The sequence below is a fragment of the Styela clava genome, chromosome 10 (assembly GCF_964204865.1).
Source record: "Styela clava chromosome 10, kaStyClav1.hap1.2, whole genome shotgun sequence".
NCBI lineage: Eukaryota > Metazoa > Chordata > Ascidiacea > Stolidobranchia > Styelidae > Styela > Styela clava.
The window spans coordinates 6179615-6191817 of NC_135259.1; the positions used below are offsets into that span (position 1 = coordinate 6179615).

Genomic DNA, 12203 nt, shown 5'->3' on the forward strand with positions numbered 1-12203 from the left:
TCTAAACGTATGGAGTTTGTTGAAAATTAAATTTCCTAATGAAGATTCTTGTGTCATTATATCGTCGACAAATCCGGCATGGAGTTCCAGGACACATATATCATAGAACTGTTTTTACATGTGTGCGATTATTATCGCGAGAACAAAATTTAAAAAGACTTTCAAATTTCTTCAAGAATGAAAAAGAAATTGTATCAAAAATAAGAACAGAATTTGCTGAACCATTCATCAGCATTGATGGTTTAATTGAAAATGTGAAGGAGAATTATCCACATCAGCCATCAAAGAGCATTTTATTACGAGGAGTTCGTGATGGACAATTGCATCATCCAGCAATTCCTATTAATTATATAAAAAAAAATGTAGAAGAAATACAAAGCAATTGGCAGAATAGGATGCCTTACAATGAAAGATTGAATATTCTCAAAGATGTTGTAAGACGTCTTTTATACTTCAAATTTCCATATATTCAAAACCAATTGTATGTTGTTTTTTTTACATTCCCGACCTTTTTTGCAGTTACCTTGATTTTCCTTGTCATTAAGCTGTAATCTATCATATATGGTAGTTATTAGGAATCTTCTACATACTTTTCTATTAGCTTAACATATTTATAAATATTCCAGATAGCACCTTATGACCGATTGCAAATAATAAGACAAGCGAAAAATAAATATTTGTCAGAGAAGGACGCACTCACAAAAAGTACGCAAGATTTTTGGGTCAGTATATCATCAAAACTAGTTGAAAAAATGTCTGTAAAAAGATTTTCCATGAAATTTAAATAAAAAATTCAGGTCAACAATCTTTTGAATATTTCTTTCAACTTACTGACATGCAAGACTTGGGAATCCAATTCCTGGACCTGTTATATTTTATACACTTACTCCCAGTTTTAAGTGCGCATGGGAGATTTAAGTTTGGGCCTGTGTTTCAGTAGTCACACATAAAAACATCAATGGCTATCAAGCTGGATCCCAGCTTAGACGTAAAATATAGAGCCATCGTTTGAATACACTTTAGTCCTTGGAGCTGGAGTCATTGCGATTATCAACCAGCTTCCCAGCCCTGCTGGAATCATGTTTTTGAATGCGAGTAAATGCCATTCCAATAAAGAAAGAAGGCAAGTATGACCTTTGACAGCTTGCCAGCTTTCTGGTTCATATACTGCCAATTTGAGTCAATTAATTAAATATCGTGGTTTATGAAAATTGGTAGTATTTTATTATTAAGACAATACTTTGTATGACACTATTTATGCCTTTCTCTCCGAACAAGGCCCTGTATAAGCAGCCACTAATGTCTGATGATATGCAAGAAGCATTCTGTAATATCATTACATTTAAGTCTAACGTTTTATTAACCGCTAGATAGGCCATTGCAGCACCCTTTTGAAGGATGACTGAGAGCTGCAACCATCTTTAGGATTTAGATCAAGCTAGTAATCTATTTTCTATTCAGATTCATCACAGAGAAAATAATGAATCCTCAGTTCCTCCTGAAATTGAAAAAGATAGACGAAAATCATTAAATTTAGGATGCATTATAAGCTTGCTGTCCTGGATTGAATTGAAATTGGAAAAATTATTTTATGAAAATGCATTGATGATCCCCAATATTACACATCCAATGGTGCCAGGTATGTTGCACTATTTAATGCTTTATTAGAAACCCAGATATCTAGCCAAAAATTTTGTTCTTACTTGTTATTTTCGAAAAGTTTACAATTATACTCTCTGCTTTAGTTTCAATTCGTAATTTCACCCATGATATCATTATTTTACTGAAAAATGGATCCATTTCAACTAATGAAAATTGGAATAAATTGATACAATTCTCGAATGCCAATCTATTTTGAATAAAAAAGCTATTCTCAGCTTTAAAACGAGGTACAAAAGTTACGAATGTGATACAGGCCGATAAAAAAACAGAATCCTCGTCATTTGGAACATATTCTAAACTAAAGAGATCATAATTTTTGCGCAAAGTGTTCTGGATTATTGAAACTTCTGGTTTCAATCATACATATACAAAATTTAATAAGTGTTAAATAGGGTTTCTTTATTTTCGTAGAAGTAACTAAGAAATCCGTGTTTTGTGTTTCTTTTTTTTTTTTGGTCACCTGGTAGCAAGTATATACATATCAAACACATACTAAACACAAATTTTTCACAAAGTATTTTAGTTTCATTTGAAAGTGAAGGGTCAAAGACAAACAGGATTTAACACTCTCTTCTTTACATGATATTGTAGTTGGTGATGAATCAGCGGGTGAAGTGATAAAGACAGTGAATGAGAAAAAGAAGAATAAATATCTTACGTATGGTCATATGGATGTTGGTGAAAGAACAAGCATAATTCGACAAAAGAATATTTCTAATTTCACAGGACAAAGGTTTGATGTCATCATATGGTCCAATCTTGATCTTCCACCAAATATCCACAGTGCTACGGATAAGCAATTACTTTAAAGTCAAAACTGTTTCTCTTCAGTCTCACATTCCAAGTTTGATTTTCTGATACACTCCCAATCTTTTGGGGATCACGGCCCTCTTCCAGAGGCTTTTAGCCCCCCCTGTACATCATTCCAGCGGTATTTAAGTGTTATTTTGATTGTTAGATTCCAAATCCCCTTATTTGCAAACAATTCCTGCTCAACGATGTGCACTGCAAACGCTCTTTGAAATAACCTTATTAGGCAATGAAACTAGAAAGAACGAGGAGTTATCTTGTCAAGTGAAAAGTGAAATCAGTTTTGCACCTAGCATTGTGGGCTTTGTGGCCCTCTCCAACTACTCTTTGGCCCCTAGGTCTCCCGGTTGAGAACCACTGCAATAGATATTGGCATCCATACTTGTGTATATATATATACCGTAGATTATCCTGAATGTGTATTTTGAGGTTATAAATCTCAGGAGGAATTTTCTATTTGTTTAGAATCAGTGAACCGTTTTCAACAACAAGGCGGAATGTTTTCTTCCACCCCCAAGTTCATCCATACACTAGCCACAATTAGCTGATTAGCTTAAAGTCTATTTCCAACCACGAAGACATATATTGACACATCATTCAGCCAACTTTCCTCTTATATGTTTATATAAAAAACCTGTATTTACGTTATTTTCATTACACCCATGGATTATGGGAATATTTATATTATTACATCTTCGCATTGTATACCGGTATATTTATTGAGCTTTCAAGTTCAATCCCTTGTATTGTAACTTACATTCAATCTAATTCGACTAATCGTAGATCAGTAAATATTGCCCTTCTTTGAAATTGTCTGAAAATTTATGTTTTTGCACAGAACTTATTACCTCTATAAAGAAGCTGCTGATCTGGAACAAGCTTTAGTACGATATACAATTGATAGATTAAAAGACAAAGGTTTTCATATGATTTCGGGATCAAATATTTTGCACGGATCTGCTTATGAGGGGTGTGGAATTACAAGCTCAAAAATGTCAGAGTGAGTATCAAGAGTTTTGAGTTAACACTTGTATATGGATCAAATGAAAAAGCACATCAATTACTTTATTGAGCTTTTCATGTTATGTAAAAAATCTTTGCCTACACTACACTGTACATAATTGGTTTTACTTCGATGGAGACTGATCGAACAGTATTAGAACTCAGTATATTGAAAATGTAGGACAGGAATCCTTCGGGGTAAAGCCAGATACTGGAAAAATGTACATCACACTTCCAATCTTTTTAAAAACCGACTCCAACACCTGCTCTAAAGGGAGAACCAAATTTTGATCGTAAAATCCTAGTGCTCGTTAATTGAGCATGCTTTATCAATTTAATGATTTCTTAGTTTTTCTACAAATTTTGACTTTAAAATACCACTATTAGGAATCTAACATTCACATTTCCAACTGTGCAAAGCGATCAAAGTTCTACCTCGATTACTTGAAATTACAACTCTGGATCTGACTTTAATATAAACCATAACTTGCTTTCTGGCTGAGACAGCTTGCATTATTCTCTTGTGAAATAGGCCATAAACATTTCATCAATATACTTTGAATTTTTTGAAAATGATGGATAAACTTTTTCAGTTTGCTGTATCACATAGATTCTGAGCAAGAAGATGATTTTTTCATCACTGGAACATCGGAAGTCAGTATAGCTGCATTCTGTGCCAATCATGCAATATTACACAAACATCTACCTTTGAAACTATGCTGCGTTAGCACATGCAACAGGAAAGAGACAAGTATGAAGATTTGCCACATTTATAAATTTATGGCTTGGTTGTTAATCCAGGGTTATCCAGAAAAATTAGTTGAATTTTTTTCTATTCAAAGATATATAATCTGAATAACTGTTTTTTAATTCTTTGATTTTCATGTTTTCAGGAAGTAGTATCGATAGACGAGGAATATATCGGGTTCATCACTTCACAAAGGTAAAAATTTGTTGTCCATGCATCTGAAATAAATAATTGGTCAACTATTTCCATCCATACCTTGTCACTTGTCAGGTAACATGATTAGGTCGTTCTATTCACTTTCTTCTCCCCTGGGATAAATATAAAATTATCCTATTCTAGGCGCGGCAGTGTGGCTCATCATGCTAAGCGCTAGGAATATGTCTGCCATCGCATCTCTGAGTACTCTGCTCCCATGCGGGGATAGTTATGTGCAAGAGGATTGCTGGACTCCTCGCGCCGTAGGTTACGGCTTTTTCCACCCTCAAGTCCAGGCTTCCGAAAACAAACACTAACTAATCCCATACCCGACATGGAATGGTAACAGGACTAGAATCAGTGGTTCGCCATATGGTTAAGTCGTCTTTCCTCTTTCCCGGGATAAATATGTGAATCCTATCCTATCCCTTCAATCTACCACGTTAATTGGTACCTGTTGCTACTAACATATTGCTGCTATTTTCAATTTTATTATGTCTGACATTTTCAAAGGTAGAAATGTTTGCCGTAACAGCTAATGAAACGGAAAAGGAGAGTGAAGAATTGTTTAACGAATTTTTACAGATTCAAGAAGAAATATTCACGGACTTAGAACTACACTTTAGGTATAACTGAATTTCCCATTTTAGGAAATAGTCATCCGTTGAAAGAACATATCACAATGTTGTGATCTATATATATATTTTTTTTTATGTAAAGAACTTGATCCAGGCACTTACCGTACTCATTATGCTTAGAAAGACTGGAAAGTGGTTGTGAATTCGCCATAACCGAAACCTTAGCCCTGGATATGTTTTCGCACACTATTGAGACAACATGCATTTGTATCCTGAAAACGTCGAAAAAACTTTTCTTTTAGAATAGTCAATATGGCAACCGAAGAGTTAGGATTACCAGCTCACCAAAAAGTAGATATGGAAGCATGGATGCCAACAAAGAATGGATATGGCGAGATATCAAGCACATCTAACTGTACAGATTTTCAAAGTCGACGATTACATATTTTATATAAAAACGAAAACGGCAATTACAAATTTGCACACACTGTAAACGGTACCGCATGTGCTGTGCCTCGTATGATTATTGCTTTACTCGAAAACAACCAGTCAGAGGTGAGTTGAAATGCAACTTATTCAGAACTATATGAATATGAAGCACAAGCTAATGAGAAGGGTGTCCGCATATGAAACTCAAATCCTGATGTTCATATTCTATAGCCAGGGTTGCCATCTACTCTGAGCCCAAAATAAGCACGGGCGTCAAAATGTTATTTTTCTTAACAACCGCAGAAACGCAGAATAAACATGTGAAGAAGATCATACACGAGTCTCCCACTATTTATCATTAGAAGTCGCTTCGAACACGATTGTACGCAGCTTCGAAATCGCAAAAAGCTATGGCAAAATATGAAGTCACTGCTGCGCGCAATTTCTAAAGCAGGGGTCGGCAAGCTTTTGTTGCTCCCGGTCAAAAATCAAGTGTTACAAATCTTGGCGGGCCGTATAGAAAGTTAAAAACTGAACAGGTGACTGATGAACCAAATATTTATACAGAACAGAAGTTTTAGATATTAAAAAGCGAGCGGACACTGACTATGCAAAATATTTACAAATCACATTTAATGTGATACTATTTGTTACATTATGCTTGATACATTTTCGACATCAAGTGACACACTGAATAAAACCAAAATTAGAACATTTTCTAAATGGGTAGCCTATAACTAATCCTAGTTCTCCGCACGGTAAATTTCATTTTGGTTCGATAATTGAAAACAAAAGCGATTTTTCATAACGGTGAGAAAAAGAATTATTAATGAAGAACAACATAATAAGGATCCCTAGATTCCAGCGAAGCATTGCGGGCCGGATTATTTTACTCCGCTGGCCAGATATGACCCGCAGGTCGCCAACCCCTGATCTAAAGTCTTCATACTTTGGTTTCCCGCAATGCTTCTTGTGTTTTGTGGGCACTGATTACTGTTTTCCACCTTTCATCGATGTCGCAATAGCAGTAGTTATTAGCAAATTCTTTTTCATATTCGAAAGAGAACTCATGGTTACGCTTACTCATTGTCTAAATTGCGGTTTTCCCCTAAAACACTTAAAAACAGTATCCCTAAAAACTAGCAGCAACTATTGTGTGTATCGCAGTTTGCCTGGAAATATCGCAAACTCCGCCATAAACAGAAAAAGTTCGTCCCTCGTTTCCACAGAAGCTCTGTACGCAAAACAAGAACGAGTCATCCACGTTTCTAAGACAAAATAAGCACGCAACTCAAAAATAAGCGCTTTTCTTAGAAATAAGCACATCGTTATGTTATAAAATGCGGGCTAGAAAATAAGCACAAATGTTAGAAACAAGCACGATATGGCAACCCTGTCTATAGCTTAGGCTCAGCAGTGTGGCGCATCGTGGTAAGCGTTAGGAAAACGCTCGCCACCGCACCTCCTCTCCCCCGGAATAAACATGTAAATCCTATCCTACCCTAGTGAAGTATAACAGGAAAATCCCGTTTTTACTCGTCACCATCCGTCATACTAATTAGTAGTAATTAAACAATAAATGCTGGGGTCACTGATGCCAAAAATCATGAATATGAAGAGCATTTATGGAACATGAAACTGTATGTACCGTAATGCATTTAAATCAAGCATAACAGACCTTGTTGTCAATTCACTAATATGCCGTATTTCAATTTGAAATTCCTATACACTTTTTCTGCTAGTTTGAATATCAATTTTATAGATATGAATTGGATCTTGAATTTCTAAGTTATAATAAGAGCGAGCCCAGTCCGTAATATACCGTAATACTACTTATAGAATATTGACAAAGACACAATGTAAAACATATTTTCATTTATTCGTACCATACAGGACAAGGTAATTACGCTACCGAAAGTTCTACATCCATATCTTCAAAAAACAACTATAGACCGATCTAGCAGGCTAAACATGGAATATATTGGGCCAAATCAATCCAAAAGTAAATGGAAAATGCCAAATGAGTGAAAAAAGGGTGATGGAACTGGTTTAGACAGTGGTGACAAACAGAAAATAAATCTTTGTTTTGTCATCAGGCTTTGGTAGCAGCAGTAGTACGTGCGATACAGTATTAAGTTTACAGAAGTGTGTCACAGTAAATGGCGCTTGGTCTTTGCTTCTGGCCGAGTATTCTAAAATAGTATAGAGTGAAACTACTATAGTCATGTCAAAGTCATTGGTACTGAATTAGCGTTATCCGGTCCATCCCCTCTGACTTGTGAAGATGTTGCAGGGGCCAATGATCTGATTACAAAACCATCATTAATATCCATGTTTCTACCTTCTTTCTCCTGAAAAATGCAATATATATTTTAATGAAAGCAACAATAAATTTAGCAAGATGTATTTTGATTTTCAGTTATATGGATAGAATGGAATTCTACACTATAAAGATTCATAGTCTCGTGGTTGTCTGTAAATCTCGCATAACCTTGCTATTATTAAGCAAATTTTCCTTGTGAAGAATTCGAAATGAAAGCTCCTAGTAGTGGATTGTCCATTTTATGACAAAAATCATTCCACCATGCTAAGGATTGAAACCAGTGGATTAACTCCATGCCATCACAGGAATATAATTTTTTTTATTAATTTTTCAAGATATTTGCTCAGAGCAAAGTCATGAAAACTCACCCAGTAATTAAAGATCCCTGAGTGAAGCTACAGACACTATATAGAATTAGTGTGGGTTTGCACATTAGTAAATACAGATTGGTGCAAGAATTTATTTAGTGTCCATGTGGCCAGAAAAAAAAACTCCTGGCATATACCGGTAGTTGTTCTTGTGTAAAAAGTGAACTAACCGACTGTAAACGTGTGAAAATTCAGTTTGGCTGCTGAAAACTTCGTCACAAAGAATGTGTGGAAACATTCTTGGGCTTACTATGGTGTTGTTACTTACCGCTTTATAATCCAAAAACATTTCTTTGAATGAAATGAAATCTGAAAAACTGAGGAGCATGTCAAAGATATCACCAGTTATCTCATTCTTATGTGCCCTGGAAAACAAAGTATTAGCAATATTCATGGAATTCGTCACAATAGCAATTTGTAACAATTTCCTATACTTACTGTAACGTTGAGACAAACATTTCCATTGAAAAATCAGAAATTCTTTTCTTGAGTTCATCATTCAAACATTTTTCTATTGTGGCAGTCTAAAATACAAATTTTTATAACACAACTGCCAATTATAAACGTGATCTATGCTGCCGAGTATTGAGAGATATTTATTTGAGCTAAGAACTTCAGTCAGACTGTAGCTGTTTTTAAATTAGTGTCAGAACATTAATTGCAGATTAGCAAGTACAGTAAGATCAAGGAAAATATGCTCATCTGACTCTGAACACTTCATTAGTTTGAGATTGTGGTGTATAATCTTTTGAATTACAGACTATACAATAGATAAATCTGTGGCAAATTGTTTTAATTAACGGGAACTGAATGTACTTAAGGAAAGTACCAGCTACCAGCATTCACTCTTGTTGTGACATCGTCACATTCTCAGTGTCCCAAATAACTCTCTTCCATTGAAGTTTTGCCATTCCACAGTTGTGTTCATATGCAGACCACAGCTATACAACCTAATGGATGCTTCAAAACCATGGAATAAATAATAACTTACATATTCTTTAAATATATCAGTGTAAATAAATTTGTTTTCTTCAGAGTCATCAAATTCCTTATAATATTTTTCCATGAATGTATCTTGCATATTCTGAAAATCCTCACCTAAATTGAAAAATACGTTTAACGTCATGCTTCGAACTGCTGTAGGGGTTTTTAAAAAAGTATGAAAAACAACACTCAGTGACGATTTTATTTGCGAAACCGCATCATCTGTAGCAGCAGATCAATTCTTCACTATATATATTGGCCAATTTAATTTTATCTTGTGTTGCTATTTGAAAAAAAATCTGTCTCTTAAAAATATGAATCTGTCCATCTAATAGCTGGCCAGTATGCTTTTATACTCATATTGGAATCACAAGTTTAGCAACATGGTTACATTTGCACTCCTGAGGAATAATTATTTGTGAGAGATAGCTGCAGCACAAGGTATGCATCAGAAACAAATAACTGGTAAACTATTCTCATGAACTGGCAACCGGACGAGAGGCAAGAGCTTTGCCATATAATTAGTCAGGCTTATAGACTTCCCTCTTCGTTGGATATAAATTGAAAGAATTCTTATTTCGCATTAGTTTTCAAAATTTACACCAACTAATGTATCTCACGGCTTCGCCATAATGGCATCCCAAGAATACTGGAATAGGTTTGTGCTAAACTCCTGAATCTCACCATTGGGTATAGCTGATGAAAAGATAGCTAAATGATATGGCGAGTAGGTAATAGACTCTCATATGGTTACCAGTTGTGCATTCCAATTACCATGTCTGCATGTGAAATACAGTAGGCCAGTTAATACATTACGAAATTTTACAATCGCAAAATGGGATTTAGACTGAGGAGTTTACGGCTAACTAACAACCGCATTGATGGGAGTCACAGACAGTGTCAAGCCATCCCATGATGCATCTCGTTCTGTCTTGGAATTCAAACTCTCTCGTCAAATGTGTTAAAGAGCAATATCAAAATAGTGGCTAAAAATATATAATTTATCTCACTAATAATGATATCTTCAATATGCCCAATGATTGAATCGAACTTCAGACTTTCTTTTGATGTGGAAGTGATTTCGTCGACATCGATGTCCATTTTCTGATTTTATTGTTCTGGAACTCCTCTAAACGGTGTATAGGTATCCTATTAGACTGTTCTGCAAGCGATAAATCTGTAGATCAATAACGTTCAATGTTTTCTTTACAAAAATGAAGCCAAAAACGGAACATAAATCTCAAACTTTAAACTGACGACGACAGAATGTTGTTTGTTCCGAAACGATGGCAATTTTTCACGCATGAGTAGTTGAGGGTGGATGGAGGGCGTCAAAGTGACTATAGTCATAGTTTACAGAGGACTTGCACGGGTCACGTGACGTTGTTTACTGGACGGCAATAAAACAAAAACGTCCATGTGGCTCCTGTCAGTTGCAAGTCGAATTATACGTTTCCGTTTTGTTTGGCTATTGAAAATGGTTATTTCGTATTGTTCCGCTGGCTGTACGTATAGTATAGACAACGAAATGGATCTTCAGTTATATTCCACTGTTTTCAAAAGATCCGGAACGTCGCGCAATGTGGATATCATCTATTGGCAGGACTGCTTGGTGTCAAGTCCAGAAGCCATCTCATTTGTGTTTCACTGTTTGCGGACAGCACTACGTTGATGGTGAGTCATGATGTGCCGTTATCATTTTTTTTAAATATTCATAAGCTCCCTCATTTCAATGAAAAGCAGATGACAAACTACTGTTATTGGTAGGCCTAGGCCAACGACTAACATACCGGCCTAGGCGTAGGCCTACTTGCAGACTTGACTCGTGTAAGGTATTAATCAATAATTGCCATAAGGTATTGTTTCCCTAGTTAGCAGGTAATCTATTAGTAAGTGTGAAAAGTTGAATGGATAACTAAAGTTTAACGCCAGTGCTAATGCAAAAAATAACCAGAATTCAATTGAATTCTCCATCTAAGAATACGCTCGCCACCGCATCTCTGATGCCCCTGGGAGTTTTACAGGTTCCAATCCCATGCGGGGGTAGTTATGTGCGGGGGATTGCAGCTCTCCTCCCACTGAGGGTGGTTCACACGACCGCTGGTCGATTACGACATCCACCACCATCAAGTCCATGCTTCTAAAACAAATAACTGGCTAACTAATCCCGTCATAGAATGGTAATCGTACGATGTTGCACCTTGCAATCTGTCCCCAACCACAGATAAATTCTATCCTAAAAACTACCCACATTGGTAGGCATAGTTGCGTTTTAAATTGAAAGAAATCTTCATTAATGGTCAGAAGGTGTTGTCTGATTGTTTTATTAGTTAGCAGGTAGTTTATTACTGATCTGATACACAAACTTGGCACTGTCAAATGATGATTAGTGTTTAATTTATTTTCAGGAAAAAGGGAAGATAACCCATTAACAGCTGCTTATATGTCCCATCAATATTTGAATTTTTCGCCATCTCCAGAGCGGAAGAGAATTAGTTAGAAAACGGGGGATTTTGAAGAAAGGAAAAAGGCAGGACCATTTCAACAAATTCTGTTAACTTGTATGCGTTGCAATATTACTTTGCAGTTGTTAGCATAAACATTTATTGTGTCTTTCGACTAGACCTACCACACTTTAAAAGAAGCCGCCTACACCCCTTTTCACTAGAACCATAATACTGTAAAATATTCGATAGAAATTACCCCCGAGGCATCATATCTTCCATTTAAAATGGCTGTGGAGGCAGATATATTTTTTACTCTAACCAGGTTATCTTATCCTTGCTTATAGATATCTTGAGGTTAGTGACTCCAACTGACCCATGCATGCCACACTGCAAATTCTCTTGTATACCGATAAAATTAGGCTGTTGGAGCTTTCAGACCTTGAAAACAGTAAAATCTGAGCACGATGGATTCATGTGAAACAGGTAATATGCATTTATAGGCAAAAATATCCCATCCTGAGCAGTACCGATCCACAACCTCCTGCCTCTGGAATCAAAACATTAGACAAATTGGTGTACTGTGCGCATTCACAAATCTTTGCGAATCAAGTGTGCCTTTTGACTAAAGAAAATTTAGCATTGCAATCTCAATATCAA

The 12203-nt window shown here is 35.9% G+C and overlaps 2 protein-coding genes across 2 annotated transcripts; one reads left to right on the forward strand and one right to left on the reverse strand.

The window, feature by feature from the left end:
• Positions 1–35: 35 nt before the first annotated feature.
• Positions 36–7820, forward strand: LOC120338320 (serine--tRNA ligase, mitochondrial-like). Its single transcript, XM_039406300.2, has 10 exons — positions 36–434; positions 627–722; positions 1462–1639; positions 2254–2395; positions 3311–3472; positions 4068–4225; positions 4368–4417; positions 4931–5043; positions 5298–5550; positions 7318–7820. The coding sequence occupies exons 1-10, from the start codon at positions 39–41 to the stop codon at positions 7450–7452; spliced, it is 1683 nt and encodes a 560-aa protein (XP_039262234.2). The 5' UTR covers positions 36–38; the 3' UTR covers positions 7453–7820.
• On the reverse strand, positions 7285–10396 carry LOC120338322 (ADP-ribosylation factor-like protein 2-binding protein). The gene is made up of 5 exons (XM_039406302.2): positions 10110–10396; positions 9107–9213; positions 8554–8639; positions 8384–8480; positions 7285–7775 (listed from the first exon to the last, which is right to left on the reverse strand). The coding sequence occupies exons 1-5, from the start codon at positions 10198–10200 to the stop codon at positions 7647–7649; spliced, it is 510 nt and encodes a 169-aa protein (XP_039262236.1). The 5' UTR covers positions 10201–10396; the 3' UTR covers positions 7285–7646.
• Between the last annotated feature and the right edge of the window lie 1807 nt (positions 10397–12203).